Below are 17089 nucleotides of genomic sequence, written 5' to 3'. Positions count from 1 at the left end.
ACTTGATTTTAATCATAATTTTGATCGTAAAACAAATCAGGTGAACAGGATTCTCGTGATTGAAGTCATAGACGAAGGAGGAAGAATCATCAAAGTTAATGAATTGAGGAACATAGGATTCGTTTTAGAAGAATACTGCAGCAAAATCAACAAACAGCAAGGACGTGAGCAGCCGCGAAGATATTCGCAGGTGGAGAAGTTAGCATAGGAGGAGATTGTGCAGGCATAGGTACATCTCAAAACCAAAGTGATGGGAAAGATTATCAAAGAAGAAAGAAGAAAACAGGTGGCAGAAAAATCATGGAAGTGATAGAATCCAGGGGACTATGGAAGAAAGAGTGTCTGCGAAGTTATCGCATCAGCAACTCAGGCGTCAAGATAAACTGGAAGGTCCTAAACAGTTTATGCGAAGAGCGATTTCACCTCACGATTGTGTTAATGTGTTGTTTGCAGCTAGGTCATCGTACAGAGCAACCCAACTTCGAAACACCACTGAACTACCAAACTTCAAAGACGAACAGAGAAATAAGATCAGCCATTCAAAGAAGAACAAAAGAAAGAAACCAGGGATAAAGAGTTAAGAAAACAGTCCAAAACACAACAATCCAGCGTGATGATAGAAGGACGATGATATCCAACAATAAGAAAGCAATGAAAACGAACAAGACAGCAACAACTTAACGATGATTCAGCTCAACGGTGCCAATAAATTAGCAGGTAAATAGATCGTAATGCGATAAAAGACGCACAGGTGAAAGAAAGACGATGATATCCCAGGTGAGCTAACTACAGGCGAAGAAATAGGATCACAGAATGAAAAGAAGAACAAAAGCGATTAAATCCGCAACCGGAGAAGAGTACCAGGAAAGAAACTAGTTCAAAGACGATGTATCAAAGAGATTTTATAAGGGAGATCAAAACTTCTTATGATCCATTGCAGGTGGAGGAAAACATCGTTAGAGCGAACAGCTTCGCAGAGGAAAAGATATACAGGAAAGGAAGTTGACAGGCGAGAAGAAAAGATAAAGAAAGAGTAAAGAAGCTTGATAGAAAAAATCAGTCCCCAAAATTAAAAAAAAAAAAAAAAAAAAAAAAAAAAAAAAAAAAAAAAAAACGATGAAGAAAGAATACACAAAATTGTGCGTGAAGTAAGAAGGAAAAGACGAACACAAACATTATACAAAGGGTGTTAACAAGGAAACATCTATGCGAAGAAAATAAGGGCCAAAGATGAAGTAAAGGGGAGACGTGAACGGACGTGAAGGAGACGCACCTAGTCAACAAAACTCAAGGAGATGTACCGACTAACTCATCAACACAGAACATGAATGAAGAACTGGAATCGAACAAATAGCACCAGTATAGTTAGAGCTTGAGATTCCAACGGTGAAGAAAGAACAAAGTGGTCGATTTCAGGGTTTAAACAAAGAAAAAATAAGGAAGATGATATTTCATCAATGAATGAAGGTGATTATATCGAAAATAACATAGGAAAGACAAGCTCTCAGAGAACTCCGTAGTGAAAACAATAGCAGAAGAAGAAGAAACGAAGATGAGCATAATACAAAGGACGTGGACAAAATAATAAGATGTTCGAATCTCATCGCACAAACACAAAAACGGACTGGTACAGATGGTCACGGACTAAGAGTATAAACCAGATGTCACAAGACAGTATGCGTTCATACTTTCTCAAACCTACAGAGGCAATGAAAGATTCAGCATTGTGAGTTTATTTCGCACAAGACAGTATGCATTCAGATTACACACAATGATGTTTTTCATGAACGTACAAAACACATCGAGATCGATTTTCATTTTACTCGTCATCATTTTAAGAAAGCTACAATCATTCTTCCGCATGTCAAATCAGAGTTTCAAGTGGCTGATCTTTTCAGCAAAACTCACTCTGCCGCTCGTCTTCGGTTCTTAATTTTCAGACTCAAGATGTGTACTCCACCACCTTGAGTCTGAGGGGGGTGTTAAGATATGGTGAAGATATTATAGGATCTTGGCATTAATGTATTGTTATACGGTTGTAACTACATGTATATTTCCTACTGTATTTATCATAGATATTGTTAGGTGTATCTGATTCTTGCCTATCAAGTTCTGTAAGTTTGTATAAAGCAGGCACCTTTGCCTATCAATGAATAAATCGAGTTAATCTCACAACAACTGCACAATCTCTCTGCTCATGTTTAACAGTTACTTCATCCACTTCCAATTTTGCAATTTCATCTCAAAAACCCAGAATTTCTTAATATTTTGCTCAAAGTGGGATCCGTTGATGGCTGAACCCAGAATTTCTTCATTGAAAAAATATTTTGCTCATTTCATGTGTCCCTAAATTAGGATGTAGATGAGTTTTGATCTAATTGACGAGTTACCACTGTACAAGAATGCCAACTAAGGCACAAACTGGCATTTGATTTAGTTTGAAATCTGTGTTGTTAAAATGTTGAAGGTACACCAAACTGTTGCAGACATGGAAAGAAGCGAAACAGGCACCTAAAACACCTGAATAAGCGCATCTAGGATTGTCATCCGGACCTTAAAGCATCACCAAAAGGCTGATGTAGAGGTATTACATTGACGTCTAGACACTATAATCTCATTCTTGAGCTTCTGAATTATGAACCATGCTTAGGAAGTTTTGGTTTTTGGTTAGGGGTTATTGAATTATTACGGTTTTCCGCTACCACATAATCTGGTGGAAGTTCCTGCTATCTCTCTCTTTATTGACATAACCCTTGGATTTATTTCCATCCAAATGGCTCAAAATACAGCTTCTGGAATGATTAGCCACACCTTCTTCTCATTCTTCTCTGATCCTTTTGCAGTCCAGTTTTGAATGTGATCTTTAATTATTGCCTGGAAACACCATTGAATTAAAAAACTTGCGATAAATTAGCCCCAAATGTCCTTTGTAAAGCTACGTTGCAGTAGCAAACGATCTACAACCTCTTGAAATACATTGCGAAAATTGCACCTTGTATTTTCTAATTCACGCCCTTTTAAGTAGATTGCCCAAAGTTGCATTGTGCCAGACAAGCCACATAAAATAGGAGGGATATTTTTCGCCCACATCCGTTTATGTGGAATGTAGTTGCATTGGCTGGTGAGCAACTACCCATCTATAGCCATCCTTTAACTGAGACGTGAGATGATATGTTGGGTATGATTGAGAGGATTCCTCTTCCACAAAATCAGGCAGGTCTCCACATCCTTCGTAGAGATAACTTCCACCGGCCATTTTTCACTATGTCAGCTGTTTTTGCATAAGGACAAAATATGACTTCCAAAAAACATGTATTGTTCGTCCCCTCCGTAATGGACCGGGCTGTGCCCCGTTTACGTCTCTTTTTCTCTTGGCCGTCTCGAGTCTAATCCTCTGATCCCGGTACCACTACCCCCGGATCTTCAGTAACGGACTCCACGTACATATCTCCACTACTTATGCACTATATTTCCTTCCTACCATTTCGTCGGTTATGGGAATCTTTATACTGCTGTAAAGTAACTTGCGAAAGGAAAACCCTAAATAAATTCTTCGATTCCCAGATTCTCAGTTTCTTATTTAAATCCTTCAACAGAAGGGCTTTGATTGATGAAGAATCTGAATCAGCATCTTCCACCAGAGATCATTTCAGACATCTTGACTCGAATACCCACTGAATCAGTACTTGAAAGCAAGTTGGTTTGTAAAGCATGGAACAATCTCATCCATCATTTCCCAAAAGGCACTTAGCTCGTCTTAATCACCCTGATTCAACAACTGGTAAGTTGAGTTATGTTATTGCGGAGCCAGATGATTATGATTATAATCATAAGCGTTTTTACTATTTTGAATATAATGAGAATGAGGATTGGAATTATGTGAATCCTATTCGTAGAAAGATCAATATAAAAACTCCAGGTGAAGGTTATTACATGTGTATTGGTTCGTTTAATGGTTGGATTTGTATTTATGGAACTAAACCTGGTTACTCTGATGGACCTGTGTTAAGATTTGGGTAATTCTTTTTCTTGTTTTTATATTGTACTTTTATACAAGACCATACTTGGTGTACAAGTTACTAATCCTAGACACCAACTTGAGTTCTTAATTATCGGTCTCAAGATAGCCACCTACTTGGACCGAACTTCTCCCTAAACTTCCCAACACAGTCTCGGAAATACTTGGGACTCAAGACACATTCTTGAGTCCTACACCACTACGAAACTTACCATATATATATATCGTATTTCCTAATACCCCCCTCAAGACGGAGCATGCAGGTCACAAATGCCCATCTTGGATAAAAGTCTTTGAAACTGTGCTTTCCCCAACGATTTGGTGAAGATATCCGCCAACTGCACCTCCGTAGGTGTGTAGGAAGGTGATAGAATTTTCTGTACTATAGCATCCTTGACAAGATGACAGTCTACCTCAATATGCTTGGTACGTTCATGAAAAACTGGATTCTGAGCAATATATAATGCAGACTGACTATCACAGAGAAGACTCATTCCGTGTGGATGATGAACTCCCAAATCTCTAAGTAATTGTTTCAACCATTTCAATTCACATGTAGCTGCATCCATTGACATGTATTCTGCTTCTGCTAAGCTACGTGAAACAGTTTGTTGCTTCTTTGTCTTCCATGACACCGGCGAATCTCCAAGAAGTACAAACCATCCTGTCAAAGATCGTCTAGTCAAAGGACAACTAGCCCAATCTGAATCACACCAGCCTTTTAAACTCAGGCTACTATCAGAGCGCAACAGAATTCCTTGCCCAGGATTTTTCTTTAAATACCTCACCACACGAAGTGCTGCTTCCCAGTGATCTATTCTCGGTTGTTGCATAAACTGTGACAACGTATGAACCGAATAAGTAAGATCAGGTCTGGTTACTAACAAATAAATCAGCCTACCAATTAGCCTTCTATATTTCTCCACGTCTTTGAACAACTCTCCCGTCGCCAAAGCAAGTCTATGATTAGTCTCCATTGGAAACTCTGCAGGTTTTTCTCCCAATAAACCCATTTCCATGATAATATCCAATGCATATTTTCACTGGCATACATAAAAACCTTGTTTACTGCGAGCTATCTCCAAACCCAGAAAATATTTCAACTTTCCCAAGTCTTTCATCTTGAAACATTGTCCCAAGTAGGATTTAAATTTATTAATCTCCTCCAGATTATTTCCTGCAACAATTAAATCATCTACATACACCAAAACATTAAGCTGCATCTTTCCCTTGATCATAGTAAAAAGAGAATAATCTGAACATGATTGCCGGAACCCATAATTTTTCAAGGCTATTGATAGTTTTGCAAACCAACAACGTGGAGCCTGTTTCAAACCATATAATGATTTCTTCATTCTACATAGCAGATTAGAATTACCTTTGGTAAATCCCGGTGGTATCTTCATATACACTTCTTCCTCCAAGTCTCCATGAAGGAAAGCGTTATGTACATCCATCTGATGTACTTCCCAGTTTTTAACTGCTGCAACAGATAGAAAAGTACGTACCGTTGTCATCTTTGCTACTGGTGCAAATGTCTCTTTGTAATCCAACCCCTCAACTTGATGATTTCCAAAGATCACTAATCTTGATTTTAGCCGTACCAACTCCCCATTTGCATCATACTTCTCTGTGTAAATCCATTTACTCCCAAGTGCTTTCTTCCCCGGTGGCAATTCTTGCAATTCCCACGTACCTTGTTCTTCCAGTGCTCATATTTCTGCTTCCATGGCTTTCCGCCACCCTGGGTGCTTCATAGCTTCCTTAAAATTCTGAGGCTCAGACCCAGCTGTTAATGCTGCTAGATATTTCTTATGAACTGCAGAAAACCTATCACAACTAACATAATATGTCAAAGGATAAGGCGTACCTGAGGATGGTGATTGTGTTGAGTGAGGATGAGATGGACTATTTTCTCGAATGGTATGTGTCACAAAGCCTTTTAGCCTACTAGAAGGAATCTTCTGAGACCTTCCCTTGCCCAACTCTTCTGCAGATGTAGTATCATTGCTAGGATTGACATCCTCTACAGGTTGTTCCAGTGTGTCGCCTTCATTAACATCAACACTGCCGCAATCATCGCTGTTCTCAGTCCCTGTCAAGACACTAGGCATATCGGTCTCAGTGTCTGCAGTGGACTCGGTCTCAGCTGGATCATCAACAGCAGTCTCAGAACCTCCAGAATTCGACTGATCCTTCTCAGTCGATGGATCTGACCCCAACTGTACTGTCTCAGTCAAATCTCCCTTCAAATCAGTCCTATACGGAAACTGATATTCACAAAACTTCACGTCTCTTGACACTAGAAACCTTCTTGCATCTAAATCATACACTTTCCATGACTTCTTACCAAAAGGATAGCCAAGAAATACACATCTTCTTCCTCTAATCGCAAACTTATCTCCGTTACTACCTTGATCATGTACATAGCACAAGCATCCAAATACCTTCAACTGATTATATGGAGGCTGCTTTCCAAATAATATTTCATATGTAGTTTTATTGTTTAGAATAAGTGTAGGCGTACGATTAATTAAATATGCAGCATCTAAGGCGCATTCTCCCCAAAAATATATTGGCAAATTGGATTGAAATCTCAAAGATCTTGCCACATTCATTATATGTTGATGCTTTCTCTCAACTCTCCCATTCTGTTGAGGTGTACCAACACATGATGTCTCAAACACTATCCCATTAGTCCTAAAATATCCACGCAATGCATTAAACTCGGTTCCATTATCACTTCTAACAATTTTGATTTCTTTACTAAATTGACGTTTCACAAGAACAATAAAGTTAAGAAATGTCTGTGCAACTTCTATTTTATTTTGAATCAAATATATCCACACACCTCTTGAAAAATCATCTACTATTGTCAAAAAATATTTAGCTCCACAAGATGACTGAGTCTTATAAGGACCCCATAAATCTATATGAACCAACTCAAAAATACAATTGGATTTAGTCAGACTACTAGCAAAACTACTCCTATGATGTTTCGCTCGTGGACAAATATCACACGCATCATTATTATTCTTTAAAAAATTACTCCCACCTGGTAACCTTTGTAACACTTTTTCTGATGGATGTCCCATTCGTCGATGCCACAGCTCATACGTATTTCCACTGACAGCCATTACTTCAACTTGAGGCACACCACAGAAAATATATAGTCCACCTTGTCGTTCACCCACTCCAATCACCTTCCTCGTCGACCGGTCCTGTATAAGACATAAGTTGTTAGTACATTGAACACTACATACCAACTCATCAATAATATGTGTGACTGAAATTAAGTTACAAGTTATTTGAGGCACATAAAGCATGTTTTCTAGTCTTAAACCACCAGGCAGAATAACGGTTCCTATTTTCTCAGAATGTGCATATTTCCCATCTGGGAGACCAACTGAACATGCCTTAATATCTCTTACATCTATCATGTCATCCCTTTTACACGTGACATGATTTGTAGCCCATGTGTCTACAATCCAAACCGTTTTCTTAGCTTGGAGCTGAGACGTGGATTTTCTTGTATTTAAAAACTCAATCACCTTTTGAAACTGTGTTGCTGTTACTCCCGTCAAACCTGAGACATCTGATGAGCACGCACCACCTGCATACTTCATTTCTGATATATTCAGATTGTGTGCTCTAACCTGATTGCCATTTCCTTGTCCTCTACCTCCCCTGACATTGGCAAAACCAGCTCGGCCTCTACCACCTGCTCTGCCTCCTCTACCATTTCCTCTTCCGCCTCTAGGTCTGTCTCCCCACCATTCTGGGTATCCAATGATCTGAAAACACCCTTCATCTGAGTGTCCTTTTCAGCTACAGTGCTTGCAAAACTTGGGAGGATCATATGTATTGTTGAACTGACGCTGATCAGACTGAACCCTGAAAGCCATCACATTCTCTTGCAATTCCGTTGACATAGCTACATCACCTATCCTCAGACGCTCCGAATTCACCATTGTCTGGTATGCTACGTCTATTGATGGCAATGGATCTCTTGCCAACAACTGCTCACGCAGTGAGCTATACACAGAATCTAATCTAATCCAATCAAAAAATAATGTAGGAAGTCCTCTTCTCTTAACGTACTAACCTGGCTTGCTATATTACAATCGCACTTACCACACTTACACTGAGGTACCTTCACATATGTCACCAACTCATCCCATATCTTGTTTAATCCTCCAAAGTAGACAGCTACACCTTCCTTATTCTTTTGTTTGCACTCACTCAGAGACGCTTTAAGCTGACAGATCCTTGTTCCGCTTACAACACAAAATCTTCTCTTCAAGTGTGTCCACATCAAGTTTGCATTATCATAGTCACCCAAACTTGATCTGATTGATGGCTCTAACGTGTTGCTGATCCAAGAAACAAACATTGACTGGACCGCAATCCATTCTTCTAGCTGGTCACAATCTTCAGGTTCTGTGATAGTCCCATCAAAAAAACCAAACTTCCTCTTGGCAATCAAAGATCTTCTTATGGCTCTTGCCCATTCATCATAGTTAGTGCCTTTTAGAACAATCGGTGTGATGATAATTCCTGGGCCATCACTCGACCCTAGATCATATATTCGGTTCTTCTTTTACATGTCATACTCTGTACTTTTTCCTTTGGTTGATGATTCCGTCTCACCACCCATCTTGTATAGCTTTACGATTTAGGTTTTTTTTTTCTTTCGGTTTCTCAACTGGCTCTTGATGCCATGTTAAGATTTGGGTAATTCTCTTTCTTGTTTTCATTCATGCATTGCCATAGCTTTTATACAAGACCATACTTGGTGTACAAGTTATTAACCCTAGACACCAACTTGAGCCCTTAATTATCGGTCTCAAGATAGCTACCTACTTGGACCGAACTTCTTCCTAAACTTCCCAACACAGTCTCGGAAATACTTGGGACTCAAGAATGTGTCTTGAGTCCTACACCACTACGACACTTACCATATATATATATATATCGTATTTCCTAATAACCTGCCATGATTATGAACCCTATGACAAAAGAATACATTCTTCTCCCAGATTTTGATAATTATCTTCAATATGAAACAAAAGGGGTAAAATCGATTCAATATGATCATTTGGCGTGTGGATTTGGTTACCTTGCTTAAACCAATGAGTACAAAGTTGTTAGAATATACAGGAATCGGAATGAACCTAGGGTTTCAGAGGTCGAGATGTACACTGTTGGGAGTGGTAAGGGATGGAGACACGTTGGAAAGTTTGATTTTGGTTTTAGCGTTCACACATATTGTGAGAATACAAATGGTGTGTTTCTGAATGGATGTCTTCATTGGAGGAATCGTGAAGGAGGAATGGTTGGGGTTTTTGATTTGGCTGATGAGAAGTTTCGTGAGCATATTTCACCGCCTCCTTTCCTAACGGACATCGACGATGATGATTTTATTCTAGGGGTTTCTGGTGGTGGAATTTTACATTATGCTGTTTGTCAATTCATAGATGAAGAAAAATTTGAAGACGTATGGTTGTTTGTGAAAAAGAATGATAATATTGAAACGGAGGAACACCACTCATGGGGTTGGATCAAAGTTACTAGTCTTGACCAAAGAGAGCCATTTGCCTTTTTGGAGAGTGGCAGCATTATACGTTATGATCAAGGCAATTTTAAACCTGGGAAAGCTGTGTGAAGTTTTATAATATATCTCGTCATGTGTTTCCGCACCAGCATACCTTAGTTTCGTTGAAAGAATCCGGAGAAGATGATGCAGAAATAATGGAATCAAGAGGAGATGAGGACACAAATAGCAGTGTATCCGGCAACTATTTTTAGTAGCAGACAAGTAATCCTTCGAAACTGGTAATCATTTCGGTTTTTGAAGCCATATTCATATGCTTTACTGCTTGTTGCATGATTTCTTTTGGTTGGCATTTAAGTTGATCCGTTTGTTTTTTCATATCTTTTTTCTTTCTTCTTTTAAAGAAAAAATAGGGTTGTTTAGTTTTATCTTTAGTTTCAGGACATCTGGAATCTATATGTCTCTGAATATATGTCTCTGAATATTCTTAGAATACTCTATTGCTGAAAAGATTCTTCGTTACTGTTATACACACGTTGTTTTTGCTGGTCAAGGAAAAATTTGAGACATGGAGTTTAAGAATGTTTATTAGTTTTGTTAGATCCTTTTCTTAATATTAGTCTTCAATGTTGCACCACACAACTAGGTTTTCTTTTCTGTTTCTCTTGCATGTGTTTTTTTTACAATCGAACATGAAACTTCACTGTCAGGAACTTCCAGATAGTTGTGCATTTTAATCTTTATAATAGATTGAGTGAACCTATGAAGTAGCCGAAGATAGTAAATTATACTACTTCTGGTTTGGGTTTTGGTTGAATCAATGATACTACTTCTCGCTTTATCTTGTTTACTTGTATCAATTATAAACCTTACTTGCAAGATTTGTGCCATAATAGTTTTTTGGAACCCCCAGAGCAGTTTCTCTATCTCCGTTTTTGGAAGGATCACATAATAGTTTCCTAGATATACCATAAAAATTAAGTTAAAATTTAGATTCAAACAACCAGAATTAACCAAAACACACTCTGGATCTCAACCAAAAATTGCTTACTTATGAGAGGAGAAATCATTGTGCGATCTAAATTCATTGAGTTTTCTCTCCAAGGTATATGCAAAAGTTCATACACGAGATGAAAATTCACTTCAAAAACCATTATAGATTTACAGTTGAGTTTCTTTCAGACCAGGAAGAGGTGATTTAGGAGGAAGATCTCTGGATCAGCGTGAGAGAGAGATCCAGAAAGACGACGGCGCAAATATGTGAGTGTTGAGAGTTGAGTTAAGAGTCTCTACTTGAGACTGTATATTAATAAGGTCTTCTTCTCTAAAGAGTAAGTAAACCCTAAAGGCACAAGGGCACCACTGTCAAGCCCAAGGAAAAAAGACTCTTGTTGAGTTCACTTTCTCATCGGACCATGGATACACCTAGTTATAAACTAGGAATTTTCGTGTAATGCCCTTGATTCATGAGACCAAGCTACTAACTTGCATATTTTTGACCATGGATACACCTAGTTATAAACTAGGAATTTTCTTGTAATGCCCTTGATTCATGAGACCAATTATAATCTCCATGATATTAATCCAAATGCTAGTTTGGCAACACAGATGATGCACTAGAGTTGCTCTTATACATTTATGTAGCAGGCGCAATAAGGTTAGCAGCAAGTCTTTGAGGGATGAAAGAGTTCTATTGTGAAGTGTATCTATTATTGTTGTCGAGAATTGCTAATACAATTATACAACTTTTTGGTAAAAACTTGGATACAAGAATTGGCCTCAGTATATTATGGAGCTTAGATAGGAAGTAGACAGACACGACATCTCTCTGTATTAATATAACCAACGCAACAGACCCAAAAAACTTTGGAGCATAGTGAAAACAACTGCTAATACATATTCAAATATGTGAACTACTGTTAAGGTACTTTCTTCCTCCCTTCAGGAGGTCAGGCCCTTTGCCGCCCCTCCCTATCGACCTTCAATTCTGGTCAAAGTGACATTGTTACTTGAGGAGTTACCAGGCTTATCTGAAAATGTTGGGACAGTATATGGAGGTTCTTTGGGAGATGGACGATCAGTCTCATAGTTGAGCATGAGATCCACTTCAGCCATGGTCGGCCTATCTACAGCTCTATTCTGACAACATAACAGCCCAATATGAATGCATTTCATCACTTCATTTGGAGAATCCAGATCACCCAAATCATCATCGACAATATCTGACCATTTGCCTTCGTTCCAAAGACTCCAAGCCTGAAACAAAAATGGTAAAGTATATCCATAAGTTCATATAACAAAATCATATAATACAACAAGGAATTCATATAGTTACATCATACTTACATGAAGAAGAAGGTTTAAAGGGTGTTCGGGACTGTAGAAGCTGTTATTTCTCTTACCGCTTACCACTTCAAGCACTAACACACCAAAACTGAAGACATCAGACTTCTCCGAAAATGTCCCTCCCATTACATACTCCGGAGACATATAACCACTGCATTTGTTTGCCAGGGCATGTTATATAGTAGATGACTAGACAAGTTATCAAAATTTAAGTAAATGATAAAGGGAGAAACATGGTGCTCACAATGTACCAACGACCCTGTTAGTGTTATCGATAGTTTGGTTTCCACCAAATATCCTTGCCATTCCAAAGTCTGAAATTTTCGGGATCATGTCTCCATCCAAGAGAATGTTGCTGACTTTGAGATCTCTATGAATAACTCTTAATCGAGAGTCGCGATGAAGATAAAGAAGGCCACGAGCAATCCCTCCAATAATATCAAATCTTCTATCCCAATCTAGGCATGACTTTTTCCTTGGGTCTGCCATTAGTACAGATATCTTTGAATTAGTTGTTGTGGGAAACAGTTCGAGATGAATGTAGAAAACACAAGAAAGTGGATTAACATGCACGGCCAGCCTTTAAGAAGTATACTTTGTGTTATATTCAAAAATGAAAGAATGGTTTATGGTATACCATATGAGAAAAGAAACAAACCAAATAGAAATGCATCTAGGCTTTTGTTGGGCATGAACTCATATATTAACATGTTCTCTTCTCCTTCTACGCAGCAACCGAGCAGCTTCACAAGGTTACGGTGCTGAAGTTTGGAAATCAACACAACCTCATTCTTGAACTCTTCAATACCCTGTCCAGAGCTTTTCGAGAGTCTTTTCACTGCAATTTGCTGCCCGTTTTCTAATTTACCCTATAAACCATAGTCCAATGATCATGCAGAAAATTTAGGAAATAGAAATGTGCAAAAGTTCATCACAATTATTATAATAATCAAACATATGCAAACATACCTTATAAACTGGCCCAAAACCCCCTTCTCCCAATTTATTTTCCATGCAGTAGTCATTTGTAGCAACTGTTAAAGAGGCCAGACTAAACATTTGTAATTCATGTGATTCCCCTTCACTTTTACCATCATTAAACATGTTTCTATTTGGTGTTTCATTATCGGTAGTGTTGGTTTTCCACACACCCTGGAGTCCTTTTAATCTACCTGCATATTCATGAACAGGGCAGGTAAGTGAAGAAACAGTTAGGCAATGTAATTATTAAATACAACTAGCCTGAATTGGTGACAGTTGCTAAAAAATTCCCCTTTCATTAGTCCGTGATAAGATTAGCAGAATTGTTCAGTGTGGATGCGATATCCCCAGCCAAAAATAAAGGAGAAGGTAGTTACCTCTTTCATTAGCCTTATTCCTCTTGCACAGATACATGTATCCAAATACACCCATGATAATTGCCACCAAAGAGGCTATTACAGGTACAATGATCTTCCAAATTACCACCTTTCTAGTTCTGACTAAAATAAATTTGTAGACTTGTGCAGTCAGTTACCCACTTGTGTTAGAAATAAATCTGTGATTGTGAGGGAATACCCCTCAATATGGGATAAATATTTGGTATCTTATAAATAGAACACACAGTATTATTTACCTTCAGTGAGAAACTCGGAGTCTGCACGTTTGAGATACAGATTCCCTGCTCTACCATCTGATTGTTGACTGATATTCATCATATCTCCCTGCCATAATTGACATTGTGTCTTCTCGTACGCATAAGCATTGCAAGCACATACACTCTGGCAAGCTGATTTGCATTCTTCCGCACTATTGACTTGTCGAGACTGGGAATTATCAGGCAATTTCGAGCTTGGAATTGGTGAAAAACCAATATCTTTACTCCCACATTGCAAAGACGTATTCCTAAGACAGCCACCACTTGAATCCCGAAGATTCCAATCTGAAGGAGATCGTTCAACGAAACCAGGCAAACACTCACATTTCAATGTGTCCTGGTTACAATTGCCAAAAGGTCCACAGACACCATAAACATCGCAAAAATGTTTCGGTTGAGTCCAATATAAAATCCATTTTCCTGCTGTATTTGACCATGTAAATTGTTTCATTAAGCCAGAAACATCCATTACCATTCTCACAACAATTGATTTATTATAAAGATTATAAGTAACATAACTCTCATTTTCATTTGATGTGTAACTAAAATTGTAAATGTAATTTCCTCTCATCTGGGGAATTAACGTAAAGTATTTTTCTCGTTCAATCCATTCCCCACTTGTCCAAACCTGTATGGACTTGTTCCACCTTATAAGATACTGATTGATTCCAGTTGGGTCTAATTCTAGGTTGAACATTCCGGTAGCTGGATCTTCTTGATTTCTCCATGAAGTAAGCAATTTATTTACACCAACTTTCTTATTAAGCCCAATTTTCCCACCAGGTAACCAAGTATCAGTAGGATAATCAAAACTCTGCCAAAATACGATAGACGGATTACGCTTATCTCTTAAAACAAAATTACCATCACCACCTAAAACTGCTTCAGTAGTATTAGAAGTACCTGAAGTTGAATTGGTAGACCAAATTGAGGAATTGGATGGGCCATAGAGAACTAGATTACCATTTGCTAAGAGTTTCAGCTCTGAAGATGCTGGACCAGTGAGGGGCTTATCTCTATTAGCCACCCAAACTACTGTCTGCACCGACACCCTATCATAGTTATACCAGATACCTATGTAGTAGTTGCGAGACTCACCTGGTGTGAAGAAACCCATCATAAAGTTGCCATCTCTCGACGTAATTGTTTGATTTCCGGTAAGAGTTTCACCCGCCGAGATGGTATCAGCTGCAATTGAGTCGAGAGGTTTATTGAACAGGACAAAAACAAAGAGTAGGACAGAAAAATAAGTCTTTTTGGCAGTATCCATATCCTTCAATGAACAAACGAAATTCCAAAATTCAGGCGAACCCAGCAGCAAGTTGATGAAATTTCAACTTGAATGAGCATTTACTCTATGTGTATTTCATATTAATCATTTTAGTTTGTGGTTGTGTTAGAAACAAGTCATTGGGTGTACAATTGTAACTAGTGATCAATCAATTCATGTAGGTAGCTATAAATTCAATTAATGGAAAGGTACTCTGGTAGTAGATAAAAGATTAAATTTCACAATAATGAATGACGAAGACCCAATACATAATAAATTACAGGAAAGAAATTTTTTTAGAGCAAGTTTTTGGGTGGGACAAAGAAATAGACAAACCTTAGACTTTTGGTTCATTTTTGGCTTCTTGAGTAATCCCTTCCTCCATTTGATTTGCACTTCCTCTTGGCCATAATTACAAACACGTTGGCTGCATTAGAAGAAGGATCAAAAAGTTAGCTACAATTATACAAACATGTTAGCTACAACTACAAGCAGCTGAAAAGGAAAGAATACTTGCTGGGAATCAGATTTACAGTGATCAAAATGGCAATCAATCCATTGGATGAAAATTGTAATCCAGTGGCTACAGCATAGAATGACCCAAGATTGTCATTCACCCAGGTGCCAGGGCCAGCTTTTCAGATAGATAGTACTTGCACCCTGTTTACATCTGGTAATTTTACCAAGATTTTAATGGAGGCCAATTTTATTTGCGGCATCTAGTACCTGCCACCATGACTTCCCTCCGAAATTGCTATTTACAATGATCCTTGAAGCCCTAGGAATTCATACCAAAACTATGAAGAAGAGTGTATCACAAGTTGATTTGATTTTGTTCCATTTTGATGGTCTACAATTATTGATTGATTTTGTACATAAATGTTTTATAAATTATTAAATCACTTTGTAACAAAGAAGAGTTGCGAATAAAAATTCCATTTATTCATATCACAGTAAAATTAATGTATTTGAATGCCACAAACAAATTCTATAAAAATCAATACATGTTAATGGAAAGTTAACACTCTACAAATTTTGAATGCAAGGAACACTGCACCGGGAAAACATTGATTTGATTTTCAATCAGCCTATGAGAGTTTAAATTTGAATATCGATTATTTATTTTTTCTCTGTTGAATCAGTGAGGCGATCATCACGTTAGGATTCTCTTGCGATTTTCCTACGAAAGTAGCCACCAACGAAGCATTTTGAAACGATTTAATACTTGTTGGTGACGCTGTTCGCCCTGAATTAAAAAACAAAAACAAAAAAAAAACAAGTTAAATTAGGATGCAAAAGGAGATCAAATAGAAATTTTGAAATCGAAAGCACCAACCAAAAATAATGATCTCAACCAAAAAGGAACAAAAGAAAAATGGATTAAAACAAAAAACTACTTACTTATGAGAGGAGAAATCATTGTGCGATCTAACATTATTGAGCTTGAGCTTGGAGGGTATATGCCAATCAAAACTTACTTCAAATCCCATTAGACTTCTGTGTATTTCGAACTAGATCTGAGATCGGATAAGGGAGAAAGAGACAGTGGTTGAACGCAGAAGGCTTAACTGCTTAAGCATAGGGTTCAAGGGAGTATATCAAGGTTTAATTGGGGCCCCAAAAATAATTAGGGGCCTTATACTAGAGGACAAAAAAGATCATTAAAATTTATTTTGAGTTATCCCTCATCCAAAAAAAATTTAAATGATTAAATTGCCCTTAATTGGTTAGTGTTAATGGGTAATTTATTTAAGTTAATGGTATGGTTAGATTAAAATCAGACTTTAGAATTAAGTAATTTTGTGTTTGTTTTAGTAGAGAAGAAGAAGAGGAGGTTTTAGAGGATCATAGACACCATGTCAAAATTCAGAAAAAGAGTCGTTAATGTCGGGAGCTATTCCCTGCCGACTCCGAAATGTCATCACTATATTGTCATAAAAGTTAACGACTCAAACTTGCAACTTTTACAGGTTATGAAAAATCATCAAGATACCATGTTATACCATAACGATTCTAGTTATCATTTTATCTTTTTGACAAACTTGAAAAAGAGTACAAAGATCAAAGGATCGTTGCAGAACGCTTTGTCCGTTAACATTTTTGTCATTAATGGATAACTAATGTACAAGAGTCGTTATCATTTTTCTCCCTACAAAAACGACTCACATTTTTGTCGTTTAGTAGATAAGTAATGTACAAGAGTCGTTGATGACTCAGCCAATAGTCGTTATCATTTTTCTTTATACTATAAACGACCCTACCATT

The 17089-nt window shown here is 37.8% G+C and overlaps 2 protein-coding genes across 4 annotated transcripts; both read right to left on the bottom strand.

Moving 5' to 3' along the window:
- Positions 1 to 5730: 5730 nt before the first annotated feature.
- On the bottom strand, positions 5731 to 8675 carry LOC113274816. Its single transcript, XM_026524216.1, has 7 exons — positions 8639 to 8675; positions 8124 to 8545; positions 7896 to 8037; positions 7320 to 7796; positions 7082 to 7163; positions 5990 to 6784; positions 5731 to 5848 (listed from the first exon to the last, which is right to left on the bottom strand). Exons 1-7 carry the CDS (start codon positions 8673 to 8675, stop codon positions 5731 to 5733), a joined length of 2073 nt encoding a protein of 690 aa, XP_026380001.1.
- A 2662-nt stretch (positions 8676 to 11337) lies between these two features.
- LOC113321958 (G-type lectin S-receptor-like serine/threonine-protein kinase At4g27290) lies at positions 11338 to 16400 on the bottom strand. 3 transcript variants are annotated; one of them, XM_026569963.1, is made up of 10 exons: positions 16226 to 16400; positions 15882 to 16070; positions 15161 to 15251; positions 13534 to 14742; positions 13277 to 13399; positions 12888 to 13090; positions 12577 to 12787; positions 12163 to 12400; positions 11919 to 12069; positions 11338 to 11828 (listed from the first exon to the last, which is right to left on the bottom strand). In XM_026569963.1, exons 4-10 carry the CDS (start codon positions 14672 to 14674, stop codon positions 11544 to 11546), a joined length of 2352 nt encoding a protein of 783 aa, XP_026425748.1. In that variant the 5' UTR covers positions 14675 to 14742; positions 15161 to 15251; positions 15882 to 16070; positions 16226 to 16400; the 3' UTR covers positions 11338 to 11543. The 3 variants fall into 3 exon arrangements, with proteins under 3 accessions (XP_026425748.1, XP_026425739.1, XP_026425731.1); XM_026569954.1 differs by lacking the exons at positions 15882 to 16070; positions 16226 to 16400 and adding an exon at positions 15358 to 15696; XM_026569946.1 differs by lacking the exons at positions 15161 to 15251; positions 15882 to 16070; positions 16226 to 16400 and having other exon boundaries at positions 13534 to 14897.
- Positions 16401 to 17089: the final 689 nt, after the last annotated feature.

The sequence above is a fragment of the Papaver somniferum genome, chromosome 1, assembly GCF_003573695.1.
Source record: "Papaver somniferum cultivar HN1 chromosome 1, ASM357369v1, whole genome shotgun sequence".
In the NCBI taxonomy this organism is placed as follows: domain Eukaryota; kingdom Viridiplantae; phylum Streptophyta; class Magnoliopsida; order Ranunculales; family Papaveraceae; genus Papaver; species Papaver somniferum.
The sequence above is the reverse complement of the archived record's forward strand: the minus strand, read 5'-3'. Positions and strand labels throughout refer to the sequence as shown.

What these genes read in the sequence shown, in the direction of transcription:
- LOC113274816 (XM_026524216.1), bottom strand. Translation starts at nt 8,675, where the DNA reads ATGGGTGGTGAGACGGAATCATCAACCAAAGGAAAAA. An exon ending in TTATGTGCCTCAAATAACTT is followed by an intron (nt 7,164 to 7,319) that starts GTAACTTAATTT and finishes GTGTGCCTCAAG; the next exon opens with TTGAAGTAATGGCTGTCAGT. An exon ending in GAAGAGTTGGGCAAGGGAAG is followed by an intron (nt 5,849 to 5,989) that starts GTCTCAGAAGAT and finishes TAGTTGTGATAG; the next exon opens with GTTTTCTGCAGTTCATAAGA.
- LOC113321958 (XM_026569946.1), bottom strand. Translation starts at nt 14,824, where the DNA reads ATGGATACTGCCAAAAAGACTTATTTTTCTGTCCTACTCTTTGTTTTT. An exon ending in GAATAAGGCTAATGAAAGAG is followed by an intron (nt 13,091 to 13,276) that starts GTAACTACCTTC and finishes ATGAATATGCAG; the next exon opens with GTAGATTAAAAGGACTCCAG. An exon ending in CTTTAAACCTTCTTCTTCAT is followed by an intron (nt 11,829 to 11,918) that starts GTAAGTATGATG and finishes TTTTTGTTTCAG; the next exon opens with GCTTGGAGTCTTTGGAACGA.